Raw genomic sequence first — 15,053 nt, forward strand, 5'->3', positions numbered from 1 at the left:
TATTGTTCTATCTATCTGTCTATTGTTCTATCTATCTATCGTTCTATCTATCTATCTATCTATCTATCTATCTATCTATCTATCTATCTATCTATCTATCTATCTATCTATCTATCTATCTATGTATCATTATATTGTTCTATTGATCGTTCTGTTGTTCTGTCATTCGTTATATCTATAAATCTAATGGATACTGAATACTGTAAATACTGAAGCAATGCATCATTGAAATGGTCTGCAAGCGTCTTTTTTTGAAAAGTTTGCAGTATTGATGTGATTCATGGTTGTACTGTATCCACAGATGGTTTCTGCTCTCTCTTGATGTGTTTTTAGCCCGTCCCAGCGGTATAAAGCGTGATAAATTAGTGCAGAATCTACCTGAAACCTCTTTCTGAGCTACAGGGAATACTAGAACTCCTCCGGATGCACAGCGAATTACAGATATGGAAATCTGCACGGCTTAGTTTAGGAATGGTAATGTAAATAGACTAAAAGAAAGTAAACACAATGAAATGCAAGTGGGTGTTGTTGTCAGTCTCTGTTATTATTTCTTTATTTAGCTGCTTCCCACGAGACGCCAGACAGACACGTCAAAGCTTCTGTTTCACATGGCAAAGCCTCTCGACAGAAGAGAGGGAAGTGGTGAAGAGAAAGAGAAAAGCATCGAGAGGAAGGAAAGATAGGCACCCAGAGGCTCATCATTAAACCCTCCTCTCTGCGGCGGGCTGCATAAGCACTTCTGCGCTCTTGTTTATCATGCCCGTGTCTGCTGTTAACTAGATTCACACACACACTCACTTCCGTCCCCAAGCCAAAGAGTTTCTCGCCACTCCGATTTATGCAACTTGTAAAAGTGTCAGGCTGAATGCAATTACGCGATATGAATGCGCATGACAAACCCAGCGGAGTGTTTGTAGCCCGCGGCAGAGGACGTTCACACCTGTCGGCTACACGAGAAGAGGGAATTAATTCCTGAACTGTCTCTTTACAGTGTGGAGATTCATTCATGCTGAATTTGACTAGATTTTGAATTTGACGGATAATTATTTTGTAAAAATGTGTTAAATAGTTTACAATAGTTTTCTATTTCAAATAAATGCTGTTCTTTTGAACTTTCTGTTCATCAAATAATCTGAAAAAAAATCATTGTTTTAAATGATTGAAAATTAGAAAATGTCTAATTTTGGTGAAAAATTCTTATTTTGTCCAATTTACCACTGGCACACTCTTTAATATTGTCAGATTTTGAAAATAAAGTTTTTTTTTTTTCTTTTTTTGCTCATAAAATGTCAAATTTAGTCCAATTTACCAACAAAAACTGTTTAATCTTGACAGATTTAGTCACAAAGAGCCCAGTTTTTGTCTGACTCTATGAGAAACTGTCTAATTTTGTCCAATTTACCACCGAAAAACTGATTAATATGGTCAGATTTAGCAAAAACAGCCCAGTCCCCTCCAGTTTGCTCAGAAAAAGTCAAATTTAGTCTGATTTACCCATAAAAACTGTTTAATCTGGTCAGATTTAAACGAAAGGAGCCCAGTTTTTATCTCATTCAATGACAAACTGTCTAACTTTTTCCAATTTTCCATGGAAAAAAATAGTTTAATATTGTCAGATTTAGCAAAAACAGACTAGTTTTGTCCAGGTTGCTCAGAAAATGTTTAATTTTGTCCAATTTAGCATAAAAGAACAAACTCAAAATCAATAATTACAGCAATGTATAAATCATTTTATAACACTAATAGTTGCTGATTGGTCAGTGTGGTGTTCCAGCTGTGATAAAATACAGGATATGATGTGAAAGCTCTTATGACAGAGAACATATTTGTGCAGCCGAGATGAAACATGCTGAATTGGCTATCAAACACACCCAGAAGGACAGTAAGAAATATACTTCATAGATACGATACAGAAAAACGAGGGAAGGGCAGATAAAAATGGATCTTTGGAGGTCCCGCGGGGCAGCGGGTGACACTCGACTGTGGTCCGTCGTGATTTATGACAGTGTGTGCGTTTCACTCTTTAACTGTGTCTCCTTCCTCCGGCGGAGGTCACCTCTACACATATGGTGCGTTCGTAACCCGGTTCGCTAAATCTTACCGCATAGTAACACTTGGGGTTATTTTACAAATAAGCATTTCTAAGGTGAACATTTTAGCGAGTAACTTCCACAGAAGGTCTGTTTGGAGTGTGCGGCGACGATGACACACATGAATAATCACCTCAGCTTGTGCAAACAAAACACTGAACACGCTGTGTTAGCTTTACAGTCGTTTGTAATACGTTTGTACAGTAAACGAGCCCGTGTTTAACCTGCTGAATTACATTTTTTCATTTTATTGATTTGTAAATTAATTGAATACAAGTATGACAACTGAATGAGTTCTCACCAGTGCTAGTAGTGACATGAGGGACTGTGTATAAAATTAGCATGTACAATGGCCACAATTTTGTCAGATTTAGCATTAAAATAGTCTGATTTTGGCAAGGTAGTTTGGTCGTTCTGAGAAAATTTGTTTTAATATCTAAATCTGACAAAATTAGTTTGTTTATAAAAACCTGATTCACTCTTAGTCTTAAAACTTTCTATATTGTCAAATTTACCAACAAAAACGGTCTAATACTGTCAAATTTAGACAAAAAGCAGCCTTGTTGTAATGCCATATTTGGTGAGTAACTGTCTAATTTTGTCTGAATTACCAACAACCTTTTAATTTGGACCTTTTGCCAAAAACATACCAATTTTTGTCCAATTTGGTGAGAGACTGCATAATTTTGTCCAATTTACCATCAAAAGCTGTTGAATAATGTCGAATTTAGCAATTAACAACCCAGTTTTGACTGATTTGCTCAGAAAACGACTAATTTACCAAATTTGTTTTGATTTGGCCTAGTTTTTATCTGATTGGTCAGACACTGTATAATTTTGTCCAATTTACCATTAAAAAAAAAAAAAAACTATAAAGTCTTGTTAGATTTAGCCAAAAAATAAAAATAATAAAATGCCGATTTGCTCAGAAACTGTCTAATTTTGTCGAATATAACAACAAAGAACAGTTTAATTATGTCAGATTTAGCAAAAAACTGCCTAGTTTTGTCCGATTTGGTGAGAAACAGTCTTTATCAGCATAAACTGTCATTTAATCAGATTTAGTGTAATTTCTTGTCAGATCTAACTACTTATGCCATGGTCTATCTGAATACTCGATTCTGATTGGCTGGCAGGTGTTGATTAAATTCGTTGAACTGCACAGGTAGTTCCAGGTCAGTTTAATCACGTTCTATATTAATGCGCTTCCTATAAACATTGGTAACCATAGTAACATACAGTGACAGTTGAATAGTAATACAGACGAAAATAACCGTAATTTTTATCGTTCCGGTCAAATATTGCAGCGCAAATATTATTAACATCTTTAATATGTGAATGCTGGCAAATGACCATGGCATAAACGGGATAATCAACGGCTGGCTGTGCATTAAACAATTTGAATGCACGTTTAATGCACAGATTCCGCTGCGCGTCAGGTGGTCCTTCGCCACGTCGTGCATTCAAATCGTTTAATGCACAGCTAGCCGTTGATTATCCCTTACATATTACATACATATTACAAAATAGTTTTTAAATATCTATATTTTTTGTATGTTTGATGTTTAATTAATGTAGAATTGCATTAAATCAGATGTGTATTTAGATGTAAGGTATATTTCAAATACTTTTTACTTTTTTATTTTTTTTTTATGTTTTGTGTCACATCTTAACTCTCGCTGTCATTTGTGTGCATGCGCTCTGCAGAATCCCTGGAGCCGACCTACCAGCAGCTGCAGAAGATGAAGCTGGACAAGAGTCCGTTTGTGGTGGTGTCTGTGATTGGTCAGGAGCTGCTGACCGCCTCCCATCACGGCGCGTCTGTGGTGGTCCTGGAGGCGGCGCTGAAGATCGGCACCTGCAGCCTCAAGCTGCGCGGCTCTGTTTTCTCGGCCCTCAGCAGCGCTTACTGGTCATTGGGCAACACGGAGAAGAGCACCGCCTACATGCAACAAGACCTGGAGGTGGCCAAAACTTTAGGTGAGCGACTCTTTTGAGTGAAGACTTCTTCTGTAAAGAGACTTTTTTGACCGATTTCAGGTTTCTTGCAACATGATTTTGTTTTTATTGACCATATTCCATCCGTATTATTTATATACTATTGTAGGATTTATTAATAGTTTGAAGTAGCTTTTATTTTTGTATTTTTATCTTCGCCATTTTGTTGTGTGCTTTTGTTATTTGTATTTATCATTATTATTATTATTTGTAAATATTTCTATTTAGTTTTAGCAATTGTAATACTTCAAAATATTATTTTTATTTAGATCATTTTTAAGTGCTTTTAAATTTGTTTAATCAAATAATCTAATATTTATATTTTCTTAATATAAATATGATTGCAAAATTAAAATGTGTAAAACAATATCAGACTTAAGAAATTGAAATGATAACATTTTAAATTGTATATTGCATTTTATCGCAGTTAACGAAAACAGTCTTAATAGTTTAACTTATAAAACAATATAAAATTAAAAAATGTAAAATAAAAAAATTAAATGTGTATCATTTCATCTGTTTGTTAACAGAAACCATTTTAATAGCTTATATATTAATATTTAATCTAATATTTTTATTTGATTAAAGTGTAAAACCTTTGAAACAACATAAAATGTAAACAATATGTTGTATTCAATTTTAATTTCAGTTAACAAAAGATGTTTTAATAGTTTGTATTTTAATCTAATATTTGTTTTATTAATATAAATATTAATAATATTTTAAAACTTAAAAACAATACAAAAAAAGAAATTGTTTCATCTTAATTTCAAATAACGTTTAAATGTATTTAAATTAATAATGTTAGTTTTACAATAACAACACTGTTTATAGCATTCAGAATTAAACAAGCTGTTATTTCTACTGCGACTTTAAGATCTATCAGTGTAAATGACCTTTGCTTTGCTCTACACGCTTTAAAATTGCTCCATTTCTCCTTTTGTGCTCCACAAAAGAAAGCACAACATGACGATGAGCAAATGATGATTTTGTGGCAAACTGTTCCTTTAAAACTCGTTTAATTGGGCTCATTTTACATATTCATGTGATCATGTCCTGTTCTTGAGAAATCAATGTACTTCTGTGGTCTGTTCCAAGAACATCTTGTGACGGACGTCCAGGTGACCTTGTGCGCGAAAGGCCTCGGTACCTTCTCACAAAGTTAATTATTTTGACCCAGCAGAGCTCATGCTGATAAGGTCTCGCAGTAATTAGGCTTCATGGGACTTTTTTAATTAAAAGCCTCTGTGACTTTTCCCCAAAATGCCACTGGACTAGTTTTTGTGTTTTTGGCGCAGTGTACGTATATACTGTATACATCTAACGCAGACATCATAAATATTCTCCTCGCGGCTCCTGAATGTCAGAGGTTTACAGCTGGACTTTAAAGCATGAAAGCGTTTCTCACCCTGTCTGTCTCACATGCCTGAACTGTGAAAGTTTGTGTTTGAGCTTCAGCTCGCACTTTTAGCACATTAGTACACAGCTGACGTGTCGCTCGGCTCAGGTTTTCTCTCTCTTTGTTGTCGGAGCGGCTGATGAAGGTCCGATAAGAACAGCTGCAGATGTTGCAGGTGCTGCCAGGCTTGACACATGATGTCATTGCTGTGTAATCTCATACGTTCACCTCAAACCACTGTTATATAGAACTCTTCACAAAGCAGATTTACAGAAAATTATCATATTCATTTTTAGAGTATCTTAATATCTTCATGCCTTAAGTTGCATTCAACAGATTGGAGTTGGATGATAATATACTTTACATTATGCGACGATACAAGCTGTATGAGGTTTGCTGTATATAGTATATATCGCCCACAAGTATGATGTATGTATGCAAATAAAGTTGACATAGTTGTGCCAGATTTTGTCTGAACCTGTTTTTTTTTAGTACAATTTACAGACAGAATCTCTCTAATTTTGTCAGATTATCAAAAAACTGTCAAATTTTGTCTGATTTACCAATAACAACTGTCTGTGTTTGTCAGATTTAGCAAAAAAATAAATAAATACAAATTTGGTCAGAAAGTGTCTTATTTTGTCAGTTTTATTCAAATAACTAAATACATGAATAAATGATACAAAATTCAATTAAATTAAAAAAAGCTTAGTTAAATCAGATTTGGCCGGAAATTGTCCAATTTTGTCAGAATTTGCATGAATAGAACGTACTATTTATTAATTTGTTTGTTTGTTCATTCACTCATTCATTGTTTCCATTAATTTAATTGCTTAATTTAAAAAAAACAAATTGACAATAAAGCACAAATTCATAAACTAATAAATAGATGCAGGATGTACTTTGAAACTTTTTTTGTTAATGCAGAAATTGCTAGAAAATTTCACAAATAATTAAAAGTAGAAAGACTGAAATGATCTTGTAAAATGTACTCTAGTGATCTTTGCTTGATTTACCACTTTGAACAATTTCTTACACATTTTTGCAGTTCACTAGTTGTTGTTGTTTTTTTTGGATTCAGTATCTGGATTCTTGCTGGTCTGAGATGGTCTGCCAGTTTAGGTTGACCTGCACCAGTTGGTAAAACAGACTGAACCAACTAACGGACCAAAACAAGCAGCTTTGACCAGTTAGAACCCATCTGAAGTTGATCTTCCTAAAGCCTGTGAACACATTTTGCTCAGATTCAGTTTTGTCATGTTGGTGTGTGTTTGGAAACCTTCTAACCCTGATCTGGTTTCCTTCAGGTGACCAGACGGGCGAATGCCGCGCTCACGGGAACCTGGGGTCGGCCTTCTTCTCCAAGGGGAATTATCGCGAGGCACTGAGCAACCACAGACACCAGCTCGTCCTGGCCATGAAACTCAAGGACAGAGAGGTATTCGCCAACTAGCCAACCCTTGCGTGTGTGCGTGTGTGTGGCCGTATCTTCACCTATATAGTGAAATATAGTGCGCAGGATGGCTTTATCAGAGGCCCAGGACTCGTGTTGTGACGTGACAAATGTTTGAGTCAGAGCTGCAGGGCAGACTCACCGCTCTCTGTCACGTTTGTGGACGCTCTGCATCTCTGTTCTGTCTCCTTTCAGCTCGCTGTCTATCTGTTCTGATGCACCGTTGAGAAAACACCCCGAAACGTCCTACTTGGGTTAACCTCACGAAAACATATCTGGGTCATACTTCTAAAATCAAAAGAAAAATGAATTAATAATAAATGTAAATATTGTAAATAAATAAATAAATAATGCAGACAATGATGTTTATTTTCAGAACATTTATTTACACTGTGAGATTTAATTTAATTGTTTTTTTTAATTTAATTTCATTTTATTTCATTTTTTGACATTTTCATTTGGCACATTTTCCTCCAATACAATAAATCTGGATATTTTAAAATGTAATAATGAATATTAAAATAAATAATAAATATAAATAATGTATGATTTGAAGTAATGTATAATATAATGTATAATTGGGTTATATAATAACCTAATAAATTAAATATAAAAAATGCAACAAAAAACCCAAACAAACATAAAATATAGATGTTAAATAATACAAATAAATAAAAAGAGTCATTTTAAATATTTTTCAATAATACATCATTTTAAATATTTATTTTTTTATTTTTTTACATAATTTTTATCACATTCTCCTAGTAAAAGGTTTTATTTATTTATTTAAATTTAAAGAGTTTTAATATCTATTATTCTCAGTGACAATGATCTCATTATGATAATTTGTAATAAAATAAAGGAAATATAATTAAATTAAATATAATACAATTCCCATTACAGTAAAAAAAAAAAAAGATACTTTTTGAAAATGAGAATTTTGGTGGGAAATAATTGTAATGTTAAATAATAATTTAAAAAATAATTTTTGATTATTGTAATGTTACATAAATGCAAATTTTGATTAAAAAAAATAAAAATAAATCAGCTCAAGAGGAAACTAATGCAAAATTATTAATGGTCCTAAAAATAGACTTCATTTTCTTTATGCTATACATAATTTCTTCTTTTTATCTTAAAATGAAATATGAGCCAGTGATATTTTTGACAGGTTTGGTGAGATTCACACACTGGCTGTATTTAATGCGTCTCGAGGTCTTATCAGCTAATGCCTCGTTGGCTGGCTTCTCATCATCATCTGATTCATATCTCTCTCTGAAATGGAGTGGATGAGGAGAATGATAGACTCTTCTTTTGTGTGTCCAGATTGTGTCCGTGTGTTTGCTCTGCTCGCTGAAATAGAAGCACTGCGTCCTCACATCTGCTCCTCTTCTCCTTTCTTCATTACTCACTGTAACCGTGGACCTGACCGCGTTTCTGCAGCCATTAAATGCAACACATTCAGCGGCGTTATGCGGCATTAGAGTATTTAGTGCAAAATAATGTAGGACTGGATTTTACCTTATCTTTTTTTTAATTTTTTTTTTTTTATTATACAATCAACAAAAGCAAAAAAAGGCCTCTTAACACTAGCTTGCTCTATTCTTTTTCTATTCTACCTTTTTCTTTTTATTTATTATATAATTAAAAAAACAAACCTCGCTACGTATACTGTGTTAAGGTAATTGAGACTTGATATAGCACATGCATATTTTGTTGATTTTGATTGTTTCTATTGTCCTCATTTGTAAGTCGCTTTGGATAAAAGTGTCTGCTAAATGACTAATATATATATATATATATATATATATATATATATATATATATATATATATATGTATGTATGTATATATATATATATACATTTAGAAAATCTGAAACATTTCTAAGGCTAGATTTTGATCATAATAATTAATGACATAATTATTGAAAGCACATTTTCTCCCAAAAAAATTAATCTGAGTATTTTAGAGGTTTTTATTTTTTATTTTTTGTAGAGGGTTTTTTTTTTTTCTGTTGTGCTCAATGAAGATTTCACATCTCTATGCAAATGCTTCTCCGGCACAAACTCGTCTCCACCTTTTTTGACCAATTACGTTCCAGGACGTTTTCCAGTTATTCACAAGTTTTTACCTGAAGAAATATATTGTGAAATTGATATTGACTAAAGGTGATTTCGATGACATTTCTGTGACCTTTTAAAATTGTATTAACCCCTGTGACTTTTCCATGAATGGATATCACAATTTCCCTGATATTTCCAGGTTTTTCAGGACTGTGGGAACCGTGTTGATTTAATAATGCATGGATGTGTTTTGAAATTCTCCTGCAATTTGTAATGCAACACAAATACTGTTGCATCCTCACAACGATGCAAACTAGCACTATAGCGGGTATTAGCCTGAACGAAGCAGGTTAGTTCAAGTCAGTTAAAGTATTGACATGTTTATATCAAGCTTGATCTGATTTAATTTAATGCACAATATGCTGGTGTTTCAGCAATATGCTCCGATCAGCAGTTCAGTGTCCTCTCAATGCATTTGCATCTATGTTTGTGTACTTTAGTGTGTTTCTGGCCTAAATGTTTATAATTAGCATCTTTGAGGAGACATAAAATGAGTTCCAAACAAAGCATTTTCCTAAAATGGCCATACGGTCGCATGCTTGAGCGGTTTGTGGTAAGATCCGCGGGAAGTGTGTGTGTTTGTCTCTCAGGTCACTTCCTGAGCTTCAGGGAGCTGAAGTGTGAACATGTACGGCAGATGTGTGTCTGCTGCCATATTGCAGTGTGTTTGAGCATGCGTGCATGTAGGAAATGTGTTGTGATGGATCATCTGCTGTAAGAGTGTGTGTGAGTCGGCGGTGATGGAGTTGGTATGAGACGTTCTGGCTCCCCCTCTCAAATCTGTTGTCTAATGGTTTGATGTGTACTGCAGTAAACACTCATGACCCATCGCACTAATTACTCCAGATCCACACTAATCAGCACATACACACAAACCCAGCCTAATCTCATCACGGCTTTGGAAAGCACAGCTTTCAAGATCATTCTGTTCTGTATAACACATCACAACTCTTTATTTAAGTACAATATAATGCTTGGATGTGTTTTTGTTAAAGGAATAGTGTGTGTATATATATATAATTACACAATTACTTTTAAATAATTATATCAAATTATAATTACAATAATAATAATAATAACTAAATTAATTTTAATTATTTAAATTTATATTATTTCTTACACATTTTTATTGTTTTTAAATGACAAAATTAATTTTAATTATTTTAATTTTGTATTTCTTACAGTTTTTATTTTTTAATTATTTTTATTATTATATAAAATGCATGTATTGTTTTTTCCCAAATGTATATTTTATTACTATTAATAATAATACATTAAATTAATAGAATTATATAATTAAGTAAAATCATTATAAATTATTATGTATATGTTTTATTTGTGTGTATTATTTTATTTTAATTGGTTTTATTGGTTTTATTTAAAAATGGTATATAATTCATTCAAATTTTATATATATATATATATATATAATATAATAGCAATTATTATACGTATATTTCATTATGTTAAAGTAATTATATACTACCCACACAAAATTTTATATATTTCTTATACATAAAATACATTACATTAATAAATTAAACAATTAAAATAAAAAATTGGACAGAATGGACAGAAAACCCAAATGGACAGAAAGCTACATAAAAACATAAAAGTAGTTGATATGACTTTTAGAGTGTGTTCTTGCTGCGACTGTGACATTTATACACTTGAAGAGCAATATTACATTTAATTTCTTGTTTCTCACATTAATGCTCTATATCAAGGTCTGAGATATTTTTTTAAAACCCTTGTGCGCTCTTCGGTCATTCCTGACCGGAGAATTTTAAATTTTGAATTTTGAAAAATCGTAGCTTCACCAGAATGGTACGAAACTCGTTGACTTTTATGGCACTTGGTATGTGAACACACATAAAAATTGAGGGCATGATTCGAAAAAGTTAAATGGTCGTAAAAAAAATAGTCATACTCATGGTCTTCGGTCAAAAATGACCGACCATAGGAAATGAATGGGAAACGGGAAAAAATTTAAAAATACAGAACATTTTTGTGTGTACAATCTACAAATCCCCAACAATGCAGAAAAACATTGCACAGCAATGAAGGGGTGAAACTCTAAAACATCTAGAGTGCAAAATCAACACATCCACTCACACACACACACACACTTGTACACCCCAATGAACTGGTGTGCCTGTAACACAGCAACTATGTAAAATAAAATCAATAATTCAACTACAATGCAGTTAAAAAGTGGACAACAAGGAATGGGTTATACTCTAAAACATCAAGAGTGTAAAACAGATACATCCACTCACACACACTCACAGACACACACACACACATACACAATTATACACACTCAAATGAATTGGTATGGCTATAACCATATAGCCAAAATGAGTTAGAAGAGTGAAATAAGAGGTTGAAATCAGATCAGACCCTGAAGGATTAGGCTCTGATAAAGCATTCCTCTTCATTTTTGTTACATTTTTATAGTTTTTAATGTTTTGTGTAACAAAATGCTTTCTGTGTTCAGGGTTGACTGTAGTAATAATAATGCAAAAACCTATATAAACCTTGACAAAAAGTAGTCTTTGAGAATGTCTAAATATACATTTATATCCACAACCTAATAAAAGTAAACAATTATGTCTAAAAACAACTAGGGAATTCACAAGACTCTCTATAGAGTCATATACAGGCAACTAGTGGTTACACCATGAAATTACATGTTTTTTCTTTCTTTGCTCACACCAGGAGGTGCTAACATTCTGCTAACATTCTGCATTCAAAAATTGGATTTTAAAGGCCTAGTGTCTATTTTCATCTGAAATACTGCATAAATTGAAAAATAATTAAAAAAAAAAAAAAAAAAAAAAATTGTACTATTTTCAATGGGAAAAATGTATCGTAATTATTGCATAAATATTAATTAGTACCATAAAATTCTCTCAAAATGCAAAAGAAAAAAGAAAAAATATTATTGAACAAAAATATATTAGATTGATTTTACTGAAGAAAAAAAAATTAAATTTCAGGTGTCCGGTCACTTTTGACCGTGAAGACCATGAGTGTGACTCCCAAATAAGGAGTGCACAACGGTAAATGCTGAAGGACGTTTGGTGTGGAGCGTTTGTGCTACAGCTTTTATTCTACCCTAATATTCCCATTAGTACGTGGAGCGTCTCTGTGTCAATATTGAGTGAAAAACACTTCAGCATGTCATTAAAAGCAACAGAAGAGCTTTGATTCAGTCGTTAATATAGACGGAGGAGTTTCAGAGGTTCACGGTCTATATTAGTAAAGCGTTAGGAATGAATAGAGCTGCTGAAAGTGAAGGTGTATCAGTGTGTAGAGAAACATTCCCAGAGTGTTCGCTCCATTACCCCGGAATCCAAACCAATGAGCTCATGTTATTACATATATAAATTTTTTCTCGCCTTGCCTCAGGAAATCTTCCGCTGAGCACCTTGAGACACGATCCTCCTCTCCTCTCCTCTCCTCTCCTCTCCTCTCGTCTTCTCTTTCGCTCTCGTGCATGTTCAGGTTTGCAGTATCTAACAGTGGACTAAAGAAGCAGCACAACTGTTTTCAATATTAATAATAGTAGGAAATGTTTCTTGAGCAGCAAATCAGCATATTAAAATGATTTCTGAAGGATCATGTCATGTGACATTGAAGACTGGAGTAGTGATGCTGAAAATTCAACTTTATATCACAGAAACAAATGGCATTTTAACAATCAAATAAAGCAGCCTGAGTGGTAAAAAGCATCAAAAAACATAACAAGAGTTAATTAGATTTTGAAATATATTCATATATGGAACAGCTGTTTTAAATTGTGATAATATTTCATATGGTCCTAGACTGGTTGCATATGAAATCAACAGTGGATTTATTGTGTAAACGCTGAATGCAGTGAATGCACAAACACGTGTTGCACATTAAAACAGAGCAGCTGGTAAGACGTTATGATGAACGGCAGAACTCACATTCTACGCAGTGATTCATATCTGTTGTGTCAAGATTTAAAGTAAATATGAAAGTGTACAAAATATAATTCAGACCCAGCTCTCTCTCTCTTCTCAGACACACAGAAAAAAAAAAAAAAAGAGGAGAAATATATATTTGGGATATTTTTGAAATAGCATATTGCATACTATTTTTGAAAGAAAGTAATATGCTGTGCACAATTTATTTATTAAATGTGTTTTTAATAAACATTGTAGCATACTACTTTTTGGTTTACATACTGTTATTTAACAAATAAAAGCTTGTATTCAGTATTAGTACTGCTAACTGCATACTGTTTAATATGCAAGTAATGATATGAAATTTAATTATATACACTGTTTAAAAGTTTTGGGTCCGTTTTCTGATGTTTTTGCCCATCCAGCTGCATTTATTTGATCAAAAAATACAGTAAAACAGTAATATTGTGAAATATTATTACGATTTAAAATAACTGTTTGAATATATTTTAAAATGTAATTTATTGCTATGATGCAAAGCAATCATTACCACAGTCTTCAGTGTCACGTGATCCTTCAGAAATCATTCTAATATGCTGATTTGCTGCTCAAGATACATTTCTGATTATTAGCCATGTTGAAAACAGTTTCATATTTTTGTGGAAATCGTGATAGATTTTTTTCCAGGATTCTTTGAGGAATTGAAAGTTGATCAGCATTTATTTACTGTCACTTTTGATCAATTTAACGTGTCCTTGTTGAATAAAAGTATTAATTTCTGAACAAATAGCAGACTGTATTCTGTTAGCATAGCTGATGTCTTTTTCCACATTTTCTCTGTCCTTCTTCTCATTTTGAATCTTTTTTTTCTCTCTTTGTCTTACACACACACACACACACACACATACTGTCTGCTTTCGTGATGTTTGAAACGCTCTGCAATTGTTACTCTCTAGCAGTTCAAGCGAGTGTAGCACAGGCCGGCGGTTTAATCTCTTTTAGGTAACATATTGTTCTTATATTCATTAAGCAGAGCACTTCAGAATATGACAGCAGTTGTAATTGGTTTGGTTTCATCTTGTTAAAATGCATTCATTATGCGACGGGCCCCCGGCTTCTTTGTGCGCGGAGAACACCGGCGTGAGCCGCACTGTCTGCCTGTCTGTAATTGTGAGCCGCAGCCACTGTCAGCCGCTTAATTAAAGCCAATGCAGAGAGGACATGCTCCATTTGGGACCATTTGAGAATTTCCATCTTCCTCACAGGTAGGGATAAATAGCGGACGCTCTCGTTGATGACGTGTGTGTGTGTGTGTGTGTGTGTGTGCCACTCAGTATTCAAGTCAAGTCACATTTGTTTTAAAGCACGTTATACAATACAGAGCAGTATTAAAGTAATAGTTTACTCAAAAATGAAAATAAAAAAAAGATGTAGACGAGTTTGTTTCTTCATCAGATTTGGAGAAATGTAGCATTACATCACTTGCTCACCAATGGATCCTCTGCAGTGAATGGGTGCCGTCAGAATGAGAGTCCAAACAGCTGATATAAACATCACAATAATCCACACCACTTCAGTCCATCAGTTAATGTCTTGTGACGTGAAAAGCTGTGTGTTTGTAAGAAACAAACCCATCATTTATGACGTTTTTAACTTTAAACCATTGTCTTCTATCCATGTTACTTCCCCCAGTGAAAAAGTAATCTCATCTGAATTAGGAGAGAAATCTGCATAGATCAAGCACCGTTCACATGTCCGAAACGCTTCTAAACAAATATTTTGGTGGATTTTGATTTGAAAGGACAACAGGATTATGGATTATAGATTTATAATTTGGCTTGAAGTGACATTTTATAGTTGAACCGCCTTAATGATGGATTTGTTTCTTACAAACATGCAGCTTTTCACTTAAAAAAAATATGAATTTAAATTTTTAGGTGAACTATTCCTTTAATGTTTAATGTAAAAGTCCTTCAGTTATGAAACAATTTTAGCAGTAAAGCAGCTCTTCGGAGAACAATAGTGTCATTTAGCTTAATTTAGTTTGATCCTG

General features: G+C 33.4%; 1 protein-coding gene across 1 annotated transcript in view; it reads left to right on the plus strand.

Annotated features, from left to right (window-relative positions):
• The window catches only part of ttc28 (tetratricopeptide repeat domain 28), a 289,805-nt gene that overhangs the window by 187,489 nt on the left and 87,263 nt on the right, over positions 1-15,053 (plus strand). The window contains exons 4-5 of the mRNA XM_058789645.1: positions 3,798-4,070; positions 6,795-6,925. Coding sequence (XP_058645628.1) covers positions 3,798-4,070; positions 6,795-6,925 — 404 coding nt within the window. The remainder of the gene's footprint in view (positions 1-3,797; positions 4,071-6,794; positions 6,926-15,053) is intronic.

This window comes from Onychostoma macrolepis, chromosome 10 (assembly GCF_012432095.1).
Source record: "Onychostoma macrolepis isolate SWU-2019 chromosome 10, ASM1243209v1, whole genome shotgun sequence".
Classification (NCBI taxonomy): domain Eukaryota; kingdom Metazoa; phylum Chordata; class Actinopteri; order Cypriniformes; family Cyprinidae; genus Onychostoma; species Onychostoma macrolepis.